At 35.5% G+C, this 13,390-nt stretch overlaps 1 protein-coding gene across 9 annotated transcripts in view; it reads right to left on the reverse strand.

Moving 5' to 3' along the window:
• The window catches only part of BLTP1 (bridge-like lipid transfer protein family member 1), a 202,584-nt gene that overhangs the window by 117,461 nt on the left and 71,733 nt on the right, over positions 1–13,390 (reverse strand). For all 9 annotated transcript variants that reach the window (XM_069557468.1, XM_069557472.1, XM_069557473.1 and 6 more), the window contains 4 exons: positions 12,781–13,008; positions 11,865–12,002; positions 4,543–4,722; positions 1,655–1,783 (listed from right to left, as the gene is read on the reverse strand). In XM_069557468.1, the coding sequence (XP_069413569.1) occupies positions 1,655–1,783; positions 4,543–4,722; positions 11,865–12,002; positions 12,781–13,008 (675 nt within the window). The remainder of the gene's footprint in view (positions 1–1,654; positions 1,784–4,542; positions 4,723–11,864; positions 12,003–12,780; positions 13,009–13,390) is intronic.

Genomic DNA, 13,390 nt, shown 5'->3' on the forward strand with positions numbered 1-13,390 from the left:
AGCAAAGTAAATTGATAAACAATATCACAGGTTTATACAAACTGTATAGGAATTCAAAGCTTTAAGATTTTAAGATATTTCATACTCCATACACATGTACATTTTTACACATCCACAAATATATGAACTGTAAACATTATGTAATATCTTGAAAAGTCCACACACATTTATTTTTGTTATTTTATTATTTATTCCTAAAACATAGATTTAGTGATGATTAGGTTGGAAGATAACATACACATCACCAACTTCAATGAACTTCTTTGTGAAACAGCAGCTCTGAGTAAAGTATCAACCCAACAGCATGTACTCTGCTCATCAGTAGCAGAGCCAGGACTACAAAGAAGATGTCTCATATGACAGTGCTCTATACTAATTTATTTCCTCCACACAAAATAGGCCTTTTAAAAGCTGTGATCTAAAATGACAGGAAGAATATCAGGGGCTGCAAGGAATAGTGGCTGACTGCAAAGGGTTACTAAGGAATTTGCTAAGGTGACAGAAGTGTTCTAGATCTTTATTGGCTGTAATGGTTACATCAGTGCATGTAACATTTCTCAAAACTCCAACTTAAAAGGGGTGAATTTATTGTATGGAACTTATGGCTCAATGAAGTTGATTTTTTTTTAACTTACAATACAACTTAAAAGCTTTCACTATTTAAAAAAAAAATAAAGGGAGGAGATGCCTACAGGCATGAACAAATTACCCATAAGAAACTAATGACTAATGACTAATGACTAAGGAACCAATTCCCCAGAGCCTGCCCTGGCATTGTGTTTATAAACAAGAAAAAAGTAATTTTTATCACCAATTATAGCTGTTTTATTGATGATAAATAAGCACAGGTTACTGATGTTTTTGGATATAAAATTAAAAGGTGAATGAGTTATTTCCAATCCACAGTAATACAATAGCAAACACATGGTTTGTATACAAAAGAAAAAAGAAAGGAAAGACACAGAGAAAAGAAACTGGAAAAAAAAGCCAAACTGTTAGAAATGGTTATCTCTATGATGCAGAACTAGGGTCAGCTGTTTTTCTTTTCTGAAACTGCAATGTTTCAAGTTGCTCATTTTAAAAAATGTTCCATATCCCAAATTCATAAGTAACATTCTTTACTACAAAATAACACCCTGCATCTCACTGTATATGATTTCAGGAATTATTATATACTTCTTACAACCCTCTTCAAAGTAGTCTAATGACCCTTAGCCACAGTAGTGCAATGCTGTAGAAAGAGCATAAGATTTAGGGTCAGAAGACTAGGCAAATGCCCAACATTATTAATCACATTATAGGAGAATGTGTATGTTCCAGAAGGGTCTGCCAACAACATCATGCAAGGAATTCAACCTTCTTTCTCCTCCAACTTCTAAATCTTCTACATAAATGCACAGCTATATCCCGAACAGTTAGTGTAATAATGCAGTAAGATGTTAATGTTAACAACAAAAATTTAAGAGATACAATTTTATAATATCTCCATTTACTTGTGAATGTATGTTTTAAGAATTACCTCATTTTAGATATTTACAACTAAATTAAAATGACTATAAATTAGCAAAATAATTTTATTAATTGAAAAAACTGAACTTTCACTTTGAAAAAACCCATAAATGTTTGTAATACTGCTAACATATTTTTAACATACCTTGGATTCACAGAAGCGTCGATCAATTCCATGCTGACATACTACTACTGATTTTGGTCTTTCCAATTCATACTCTCGACATACCACATGAAAAATAAATGTCTGTCCCCACTCCAAGAGACAAGCCAGCTACGAATAAGCCATGACAAGTTGACAACACTGTTAGCATCCTAAATAAGTGTTCATGGTTCAAAAGTTTATCAAGAATATTAATATAGCTCGAAAGAATCCAAACAGTGCCTTATACCTGCTATATAATCTACTTGTTAGCCAGTATCATTTTTCTACCTTGACATCATTTATAAGCTTATGTTACTGTTCATTTGTAAATGACAAAATGCATTGCCAAAATGAAAAATCATTTCAACTGAAAAATGAAACTTCAGCAACCTCTAAAGCCAGTTATTTTTCTTAAAGGTTGTATCTTTCTTCTTACATGACTAGTTGGAATTCCATGCACAGAAAAGCACCTAGAATTCTCTATCTGACCATAAACCAAGGTTCAAAGTGAAACTTATATCTATCTACTAAGCAAAAATTTTAGAAAATCAGGTATTCTGAAGATTAAAGAACTTTCATGAAAAGAAGTTTAAGTATATATCAATTTTCATCAAATCTTGAGTTTTTAAAAAATCTTAGGGTCATAATTTATTAGTTTACAATAAACACTGAGCCAGGGGTATACACTGTATTATCCCTGCCCCCACCAAAAGTACCTAATTTAGACTCTCATAAAATATGAATTTACTTTTAAAATACACGAAGAATGGATAAACACTGAAAGCACCCACAGATTCATGAACCTTGAGAGAAACAGTGATGCCAGGCTTTCAGTGTAGAAGAAAGAGAAATGTTTCAACTTCTAATAAAGGCTGAGATGTTTAGATTAAAATCTTTGAAAGCTATCTTTAGATTAAAAGAACTGTGTCCAGTCTTGAAGAGTCAGCATGGCTTCACTGCATGCTTGTTAGGGAGTAAGCTGTTTTTATTATATGCTTCAGTTTTTACTTATAGATTTAGAGACAGAAAATGGCAGATAAAACAGTTATGAGGTATGTAAGCACTAAATGTTTGTTATCACTATTATATGTTTATTTCCATCATTTTTATATAAAATATCCCTTTTCAATTCTACTCATTTTCCCACTATTTCTAGAATCTTAATTTTTGCTTCCCTTCAACTATTTCCTTCAGATATAATCATAGCTATCTAGTCTGGTGGCTCAGTGGCAAAGAGACCGCCTGCCATGGCAGAATACCTGAGCTTGATCCCTGGGTTGGGAAGATCCCATGGAGAAGGGAATTGCAACCCACTCCAGTATTCTTGCTTGGGAAATTCTATGGACAGAGGAGCCTGGTGGACTACAGTCCATGGGGTCACAAAGAGTCAGACACTACTTAGCAATTAAACAACAACTACAAACAACAGTCTTCATTTATCTGCAGGTTGCCACTATCTACCTCTGAATCACATGTTTCACACTCATTTTGTAATTCTACTAAAAACTGAGTACGTACATGTCCACCACATTTCAATCTTTTGAAACACTGATTGTGAAATCCATATTATAAACACAGGCACACCTCACAGATACTGTGGATTTGGTTCCAGACCACCACAGTAAATTTGTGACATTGTGAATATCACAATAAAGTGAGTCACAAATTTTTTGGTTTCCCAGTGCACATAAGTTATGTTTACAAGTAACCAGTAGTCTATCCTGTGTACAACAGCATTATATCTTAAAGAGACAACATATATACCTTAATTAAAAGGCACTTTATTGTTAAAAAATGCTAAAGTGAGCCTTCAATGAGTCATGATCCTTTTGAAATAGTAACTAACATAAAAGATCACTAATCATAGATCACCATAACAAATACAATAATAATGAAAAAGTTTGAAATAGTGCAAGAATCACCAAAATGTGACATAGATACATAAATTGAACAAATCCTGTCAGAAAAATGGTGCTAACAGACTTGCTTGATGTAGCATTGCCACAAACCTTCAATTTGTTTAAAAAAAAAAAAAAAAAAAAAACCACCCACAACCAGAAAGCAAAATCTGTGAAACATAAAAAAATGAGGTTTAACTATATTTGTCTCAACAGGTGAAATTTTATAGTAATACAAACATTTCACTAAATTTCAATGGCCCATTTCTAGAACTAAGGGTTACAGTCAGCCCTCTGTATTCATAGGCTTCACATCTGCAGTGGGCTGAATCCATGACTGGTTGAACCTGTGGATGCAGAACCTTTGTCAGGGAGGCTGTTCTTAAGACTAAGTGGGACAGTGAGAGCGAAGGAGAATCTATCCAAAGGGATTACGATTAGTCTTCTACATGAGATTTTCTGCCAGTAAATTCATTGTTATTTTTCTAAATCAGTATCCGTATCACTAAGTGCAGATTCAAATGATGCTACCTTGCTTTAGGACATGACAAGTAAAGAAACATGCTACCTTAACATTATAAATGCCTCTTTCAAATCCTACCTAAGAAATACACAAAAAAGTAAAGTTCTCAGAAAATTATCCTAAGTACTGGAAAAACAAGATTGCTCCAACAGTGGAGAGTCAAGTAATATAATTTTAATAATATACAACTTGATTTCCAGAAACTTCTCATCCTGAGTTCTTCTCAAAGAAAGTCTTGAATTCTTGAAAATATTAGACAGGACTATAAAAAATTACACCCATCAATTTTATGTGGCCCAGAAAACCTAAACTTGTCTCTGGCTCATCCATGACTAAGAAAATCCTTAGTGGCAAGTAGAAGTAAAATGCACATTCAAATGGGCATACAACATTTTCTTGGGGAGGTGGGTCAGGAAAGGAGAAAGGAAGTAAGTTAGGAGATACCACTCCCAGACCTGAGAACATACCTGTGGTGCTGTGACCTTAGCTGTAAGGCTTCCGGCCTGCACATCAATCAGCCATGCGTATTCTAAGGAATCACTTCCCAAAGGAAGACCTTCCGCTGAGAACATAGCGTGTGCTCTCAGCTGGAGACCTGACAAATTGATGTGACCTTCCCTGAGCACTTCATCCACAGGCGGTCGCTGCTAAAAACAATAAAAATAAGAAAAATCAGCATTTATAATTGCTAGTTGCTTTTTCCCCCAGAGACAAATGGTAAAAACATGCTATATAGAAAATAAGACTAGTATCCAAAGCTCTTAACACAACCTTGTATCCATAAAAGTAGTCTGAGTTCAGCTTCTTTAGTGACATTATCTGTAAAAGCCCAACTGCAAAGCAAGACAGCAAAGTCTTAAAAAAATGCAGATTTCTCTTTGGTAGGCGCCTCAATAAATAAAAAGAAACAAGTATTCTGACTAACAGGGAATGTGAGAGACCAATCTTTTGTGACAAGGCAGGAATCATTAAAGTATCAAAAAGAAGAAAATAACATGGAAGAAAGAAGACCCATTAAGACCATAATGAGGAAGTAGCAAAGAAAATCATCTTCTAGAAAGATTTTGAGAATTATGTAAATATTAAAAGGAGAGATTCCTCTTACAGAGAATAATTATATACTCATAACTAAAAAGCAGCAACATTTCAAAGAGAAAATTTCTAACACTTATTCAGAAAGCTAAAGGATATGACCTAAAATAGGGCATTCCATGGAACACTTGGTTCACAGATTGTTATTAGGAACAAAGAATCAAGTAAGTTTGGTAATGCCCTACCCATCAGTCACCAATATTTATAGAATCTACCTCCCAGTCTTTCACAAATGCACTGAGTTTCTTTCAGCTTCCTGTTATCATCCTGGTTCAAATAATACAACCTCTTGCCAGGATCTCCCAGCATTTGCTTTTACACTGTTCTGCTCCATACTCTACAAAAACACCAGAGATCTTTTAAAAAGGCAATTTTTACCATGTTCTTACCTAAAGACCAGAGCTCAAATTATCAACATTTGTTGGATCACGGAGAAAGCAAGAGAATTCCAAAAAAACAACTGTCTGTTTCACTGACTATACTAAAACCCTTGACTGTGTAGATCACAACAAACTATCAAAAACTCTTACAGATATGGGAATAGCAGATCACCTTACCTGCCTCCTGAGAAACCTGTATGCAGGTCAAGAAGCAACTGTTAGAACCAGACATGGAACAACTGACTGGTTCAAAACTGGAAAACGACTATGACAAGGCTGTATACTGTCACCCCGCTTATTTAATTTATATGCAGAGTACATCATGAGAAATGCCAACCTGGATAAATCAACCTGGATAAAGCTGGAATGAAGACTGTTGGAAGAATTATCGAAAACTTCAGATATGCATATGATACCACCCTAATGGGAAAAGTGATAGGGAACTAAAGAGCCTCTTGATGAGGGTGAAAGAGGAGAGTGAAAAAGCTGGCTTGAAACTCAACATTCAAAAAATGAAGATCATGGCATCCAATCCCATCACTTCATAGCAAACAGATGGGGAAAAACTGGAAATAGTGACAGATTTGATTTCCTTAGGCTCCAAAATCATAGTATGTGGTGACTGCAGACTTAAAATTCAAAGATGCTTGCTCCCTGGAAAAAGCTATGAAAAACCTAGACAGCATATTAAAATGCAGAGATATCACTTTGCTGACAAAGTCCATATAGTCAAAGCTATAGCTTTTCCAGTAGTCATGTACAAATGTAAGAGTTGGACCATAAAGAAGGCTGAGCCCTGAAGAATTGATGGTTTCAAATTGTGGTGCTAGAGAAAATGCTTGAGAGTTGCTTGGACAGCAAGGAGATCAAACCAGTCAATCCTAAGGAAATCAATCCTGAATATTCACTGATTCTGAAGCTGGAGCTCCAATACTTTGGCCAGCTGATGCAAACAGCCAACTCACTGGAAAAGACCCTGATGCTAGGAAAGACAAAGGCAAAAGGAGAAGAGGGCAGCAGAGGATGAAATGGTTAGGTAGCATCACCAACTCAACGGACCTGAATCTGAACAAACTCCAGGAGACAGTGGAGGACAGAGGAGGTTGGCATGCTGCAATCTATGGGGCTGCAGAGTCGGACATGACTTAGTGACTGAATAACAACAGTTATCTCAAAGCCATTACATGCTACCAAAGCACTTCATTCCTCTCCTTGCAGCACTTTTTACACTTGATATTATTTATCTTAATTTTACCATGACAGTCTTTTTAGTGTGTACGTGCAGGCCATCTTACAAGGTTAATGTTCCTTGTTTCAGCACAAATTTTGGAAACTGCATTCATTAAAAAGTGTTTTTAAGGATACGGCTAAATCTAATTTATATGGTATTCTTAAAAGGTCATTTCAAATTGTGACTATAATAAAAGCTCTAGAGAGTCTCCTGATACATTTTTTGTCTAAGCTGTCTGATAGTATATAAAAATCACCTATCTCCAGGCATCAGTTCCCTTCTATTTTCTGTGAGGCAGCTGGAGAGGATGGTCAATGAAGATCACTTCTGGCACTGAGATTCTATAATTCTCAATATAAAGTTTTTGATAGCTTTTCCTGAGTTCAAAGATACATGTGGATCTTGGCTTAGATGAATCAATACTGCTCAAATGTTCACACCACCCAATCTATAGACTTAATGCAATCCCTATCCAAATTCCAAGGCCATCTTTCAAAGAATTAGCAAATAATCCTAAAATTTATACAGAACCACAAAAATCCTAAATAGCCAAAGTAATCTTGAAAAAGAAGAACAAAACTGGAGGTATCATACTCTCTTACCTCAAACTCTATCACAAAGCTGTGATAATCAAAACAGTATGGTATTAGCATAAAAACAGACACATATCAATGAAACAAAATAGAGAGCCCAGAAATAAACACACATATATATGGCCAGTTAATTTATGACAGAGGATCCAAAAATATATAATGAGGAAATAAGAGCCTCTTCAATAGACAGTGCTGGGAAAACTGGGTACCACATAATTAAAAGAATAAAATACTATCACTATTTTATACCACAACAAAAATCAACTAAAAATGAATTACAGACTTGAATGTAAGACCTCAAACCATAAAACTCCTAGAAGAAAATATCAGCAGTAGACTCTCTAACATAAGCTTGGTGATTATTTTTTAATCTAACACCAAAGGCAAAGCAACAATAGTAAAAATAAACAAGTGGGACTATGTCAAACTAAAATGCTTCTTCAAAAGAAAGGAAATTACCAACAAATGGAAAAGCAAACAGCAGAAGGAAAAAAACATTTGCCAGTCATAAATCTGACACAGGGCTAAAATCTAAAATATATAAAGAATTCCTACAACTCAGTACCAAAAGGCAAACAATCCAATATAAAAAATGGTCAGAGAATATGAGTATTTTCCCAAAGAAGGCACGCAGATGATCAACTGACACATGAAAAGATGTTCAATGTCACTAAGCGTCAGGGAAATACAAATCAAAATCACAGTGACCTGTCACCTCATACCTGTTAGAATGCCTGTCATCAAAAACAAATAACAAATGTTGGTGTGGATGTGGAAAAAAAAAAAACACAAAAACCCTGTGCACTACTAAGAAGAATGTAAATTGGTAAAGCTACTATGGAAGATAATGGTGGTTCCTCAAAAATTAAAACAGAACTGCCATATGATTTAGCAGTTCCACTTCTGGGTAGTTATTCGAAGGAAATGAAACAACTAATTCAAAGAGATAGATGCCTCCCCATGTTCACTGCAGTATTATTTAAAACAGCCAAGATATGGAGACAACCTACATGTCTATCAGTGGATGAATGGAAAAAGAAATTATAGTGAGTATATATATATATAGAAATATCAATCCTAAAGGAAATCAATCCTGAATATTCACTGGATGGACTGATGCTAAAGTTGAAGCTCCAGTATTCTGGTCACCTGATGTAAAGAACCAACTCATTGGAAAAGACCCTGATGCTGGGAAAGACTGAGGACAACAGGAAAAGGAGACGACAGAGGATGACATGGCTGGATGGGCCCATCTATCCAAATGTATTTTCCAAGAATGCTGGATGCCTGCATATGCATCTGTTGTTAGTGTATTAGAATACCATCAGAAAGTCAACTACTTATGACTTCTGAAAGACATTCTACCTACACAGACACTTAGGTGAGTTTATCTGAGTTACTTCACAAATTTATAATGCAGCTCATTCTTTGGAAAATGCTAGAAAATAAAGGGTGATTTCCTGGTAATTCAAACCCAACATCCCCAGAAACTCATACCCTTCCCCTGTAAAGCAGTTCCTCCTCCCATATTCTTTATTGTGCACTATCTTGGTTAACTGCCCAAGCCAAAAATCAAACATCATCCAGGGTTCTATACTTTCTCTCATCACTCACTGTCAAAAAACCAAAAACATAAACAAACGTGGATCTCGGGTTGTCCTAAAGGTAAAGACTACCTGGTACATCAGTAAAGACTACATTCTGAATTGTACTGTGGCTTACATCACTCTGTGGGTTGAATTGTGTCCCCTACAAAGACATTCAATTCCTAAGCTCAGGTACCTGTGAGTGTGATCTTATTTGGATATAATGTCTTCGCAAAAGTAATCAAGTCAAAATGTAGTTACACTGGATTACAATGGGCCTTAATCCAATTAACAGTGTCCCTCTAAGGAGAAAACTTAAGACACAGAGACTCATGAAGAGAATGCCAAGTGAAGATGGAGACAGAGATTTGAGTGATGCAAAACAGATTCTCTGTTTTGAAGCTACAAAACAGGGAATGCCAAGGACTGTTAGCACCACCAAAGCTAGGAAAAGACATGGGAGCCTTGAAAGAGGGCATGACCCTGCCAAACACACTAGTTTCAGACTTGTAGGCTCCAGAACTGCAGAAGAGTAACTTTCTGTTGTTTTAAGCCAACTAGTGTAGGGTACTTTGCTTTGGCAGCCCTAATATAAAACTAATAGACATAGGATGATCAAGTCAAAAAAAAGTAAGAGGCTTCATAAGTCAGACACAGTCACTGACCCATCACATTAGATCCTTAGCCTTGAAGCTATGCACTAAGACAAATGCTACCAGAAATAAGGAGCTACAGATGAGTGACCCAGAATTGAGTCTTGAGGGTAGTCACAGAGTGAAGCTTCCCATCATGAAAGAGTATTAGTATAGAGACAAAAGAAAAAAATATTTCTAAGAAATGCTAGCACTACAAAATGTAAGCAAATTAAGTAGATAAGCAAATTCCTAGAGAATATGTATAGACTATGCTTGTCTTCAGCATGAATCATAAAGCGTTTGCCATCTGGAAAACAAAATGTCACTAGTATCAATACTTCTGTTACTGCCTTGATATCTCTACTCCATGAATTCCTCTTCTTATCACCATATAAATCACACTTTACATTTCTGTCTCTGTACAAGTATGCCAATAATTGTGCAGTTAGGGGTAATATGGACCCTCATAATAAACTCAATAAAATATTTTTTATAACCAGCAAAGTCTTTTGAGAATGCAGTGATTAAGATAAAAGTTGAAGTATCATCAGGTACTCAAAAAATCAGAGCTACTCTCCTAAGATTCTCAGAAATCAGCCTTTCTGAGAAGGTATTTCCCTATTACCTTTATTAATTTCCTCAAGAGACTTGAAAAAAGGAGATGGGCTTCTTCTCTATACATTTGCCTCTTAAAAAAAAAAAAAAGGAAAAACCAATCCTAATGACCCATTAATTACAGAAAGAAGGAACAGAGTTATTTTTAAAGTTTCACATGACAAGTTAAAATGAGTGTTACACAAGTGACAGCTTTGTGAAGACAGACTAGTTCTCCATGTTAATTTTGGTGGCAGTTACACAAATCTACCCATGATGAAATGTCACAGAACTATGCATACATATTGTACAAATGTCAATCTCCGGGTTTTGATATTTTACCATAATTATTTATGAGGTCAACATGGAGGAAACACAGAAACTCTGTACTATCTCTGTAACCTCCTGGAAGTCTATAATTTCTTGAAATAAAGTTTTTTAAAAAGAAACACATTCTATGGCAAAAACTAGTATACATTAAGTGTTAAGTTTTAGCTACTACATCAAAATAATACAGTTTTATCAAACCCAGGTATCTCACATTACAGGTGGCTTCTTTACCAGCTGAGCCACCGGGGAAGCCCACTATAGCAGAAGAGTGCAAAGGGGTATGCTCTTTTACATAAGATGGTCAGTTACTTCACAGAATCTATGGTGAATTATCTGATTTACTGTCAAGACTCATCACCCTGTCTATAATTTTACTTTGTCCTACATTAAAACCCATCTCAGCTCTAAAGCATATCACTTGACTAAAAGTAGGAAAGAGACTTAAAGAAGGGGTAGATGCCAAAAAAAGTCATTAGCATTTTAAAAAAAGAATAATAAAGTGATAATGTACCCAGGAATGTAAAAATATTTCCATTTGATGAATGTCACCAGTTCTCTTCCAAAAGAGCCTTAGGGATATCTTGAAGGTATTAACAAAGTACCTTGTCAGTGTTGGATGACAAGAATTAATCAGTGTTCATGTAGATACACATGTTTTCAAGATTTATGGTTCAGTTCAGTTATTCAGTCGTGTCCAACTCTTTGCGACCCCATGGACAGCAGCATGCCAGGCCTCCCTGTCCATCACCAACATTTATGGTTTATGGTACTGGTTAACATTAACACTTGGACATTCTTTGGTGGCTCAGATGGTAAAGAATTTGCCTGCAATGCAGAAGACCTGGGTTCTATCCCTGGGTTGGGAAGATCTCCTGGAGAAGGAAATGGCAACTCACTCCAGTATCCTTGCCTGGGAAATCTCATGGACAGAGGAGCCTGGTGGGCTACAGTCCATGGTGTTGCAAAGAGTCAGGCACGACTGAGCAATTAACATACAATATTAACACTTAGGTTGTGATTTTCAACAGAATCTACCAACATTCTATACAATTAGTTTTACCCTTTTATAAACGTATGAGAAAGTCAGAAAGTATTTCTTACAATTTCTAAAAACAATAGATAAATAATTGTTTGGGATCACATAAATAAGGAACAGCAGGGGAAAAAAATAAAAGCTAAAATACTTGAAACAATTCACACAATACAAAACTGCTTAGTACAGTTAAAATGAAGGTCCCTGATTTAAAAAAGCTATACAGTCCATACACAGAAGTTAACACATTGTTTTCATCCCATAAATAGTAACAATAAATTTCTGAGTCTCTACCACAACTCACTTTCACATTACCTGATAGTTATCACTGACAAACACATTCAGGGGTGACAGGACAAGTTGCAGCATGGTCTCCCTAAATCCTTTTTTCATCTCAAAACATAGTCTTTCCAAAAAAGCTGTAGGGCACTCAGGACCATCAGTAGTTCCATGCTAAAGTCAAGCAAAAACCACAATCAATATATAGAAAAATTAAAGACCAAAGAAGTACATAAAAATAAAAATTACACTTATACAATTAAAAAATTTTGATTTTTTTCAAAAGGAAGAATGGTGCTTACTGACAAAAATAACTATTCAGTATCCCTATGTTAACTAAGCACCAGAGCTGATTTCTCTCGTGTGCGACCCTAGGAACATAATATGGAGCCAATATGCAGCACAACGCTCCAGGGGCCACTCCCTCCCCATCTGGCCTGGCTCCAATGGCCACGGGTTCTTCAGGCAATATAATTTCATTTCAAGTCAGCCCCAACAGGCCCATGGGCCATCTTTAGAGTAAACCACGATACTATGGAGAATCCAAACCCGTGACACAATTCAACCTCAAGGGTCAAGCCTGAATCATGATTTTGTATAGTTCCACCAAAAGGTCCCAAAGTGGTCTAGAGTCAGAGATAAAGACTAAGTGTAAAGTCCTACGATATCCATCAGGCTAACTGTAAATCTAGCAATTCAACAACATGGCAAAATATTCTAAAGTTATACAGAACAGCAAAGAAGGAGCTAAGTGAAAGAAGAAAAACAGAAAAATTGTCAATGATCAAGTGATTATGAAGAAAATAATACACTAGCTTTATAAAGATAAAAGGATAAATATAGAATAGTTTTGACTGAATTATTTTATGTAAGTATGTGCACACACTACATCACTTCCTATGCTAGGTGGACTTCATAATAGACTCAACTGTTTTGATATGCAGACACTTACAACAGGAAGACGTCCATGAACTTTGTACAAATTAACAAGTACAGTAATATCCCAAGGACGCAAGGTAAGTGGATGAATTGACTTAGCTGAACTTTCATTTTCTTTTCTGTCATTTTCCATCCCAACAGCAGTCCATCCAGAACTGGATGATGTTGACAGGGACAGAACAGGACTTGAAATAACCTCTTCAAAATCCATGTACATGTCATCTTCCCCAAAGTAGTTTTCCTATAAATAGTAAGAATTGCTATCAAGAGATATGTGACAATTATGTTTCACCTTAGAGCCTGAAATTTATAAACTAAGCATTTCCTTATCCTATTATAGAGTATTAGTCTATTTCCTAAAATGAAAACAAGATAAAACACCCAAAAAGCTTTCAAGTTCTAACACTGATACTAAATAAAACATAAGTTAAAACTAAAGAGGAAAAAAAAAAAGTAATAGAGACATTTAAGATAGGTAACAACTCCAAGTCAGCATGACACTAAGGCAAAAACAAAAAACAGCTACAAATTATATATTCTTAATAAATGGAAGCAGAGAGTTCACTGGATTATAAATTATTTTATAAAATGTGTCAAAACTTAAAAATTTTTAATTTGTTTCA

Source organism: Ovis canadensis, chromosome 17 (genome assembly GCF_042477335.2).
Source record: "Ovis canadensis isolate MfBH-ARS-UI-01 breed Bighorn chromosome 17, ARS-UI_OviCan_v2, whole genome shotgun sequence".
NCBI classification, from domain to species: Eukaryota; Metazoa; Chordata; class Mammalia; order Artiodactyla; family Bovidae; genus Ovis; species Ovis canadensis.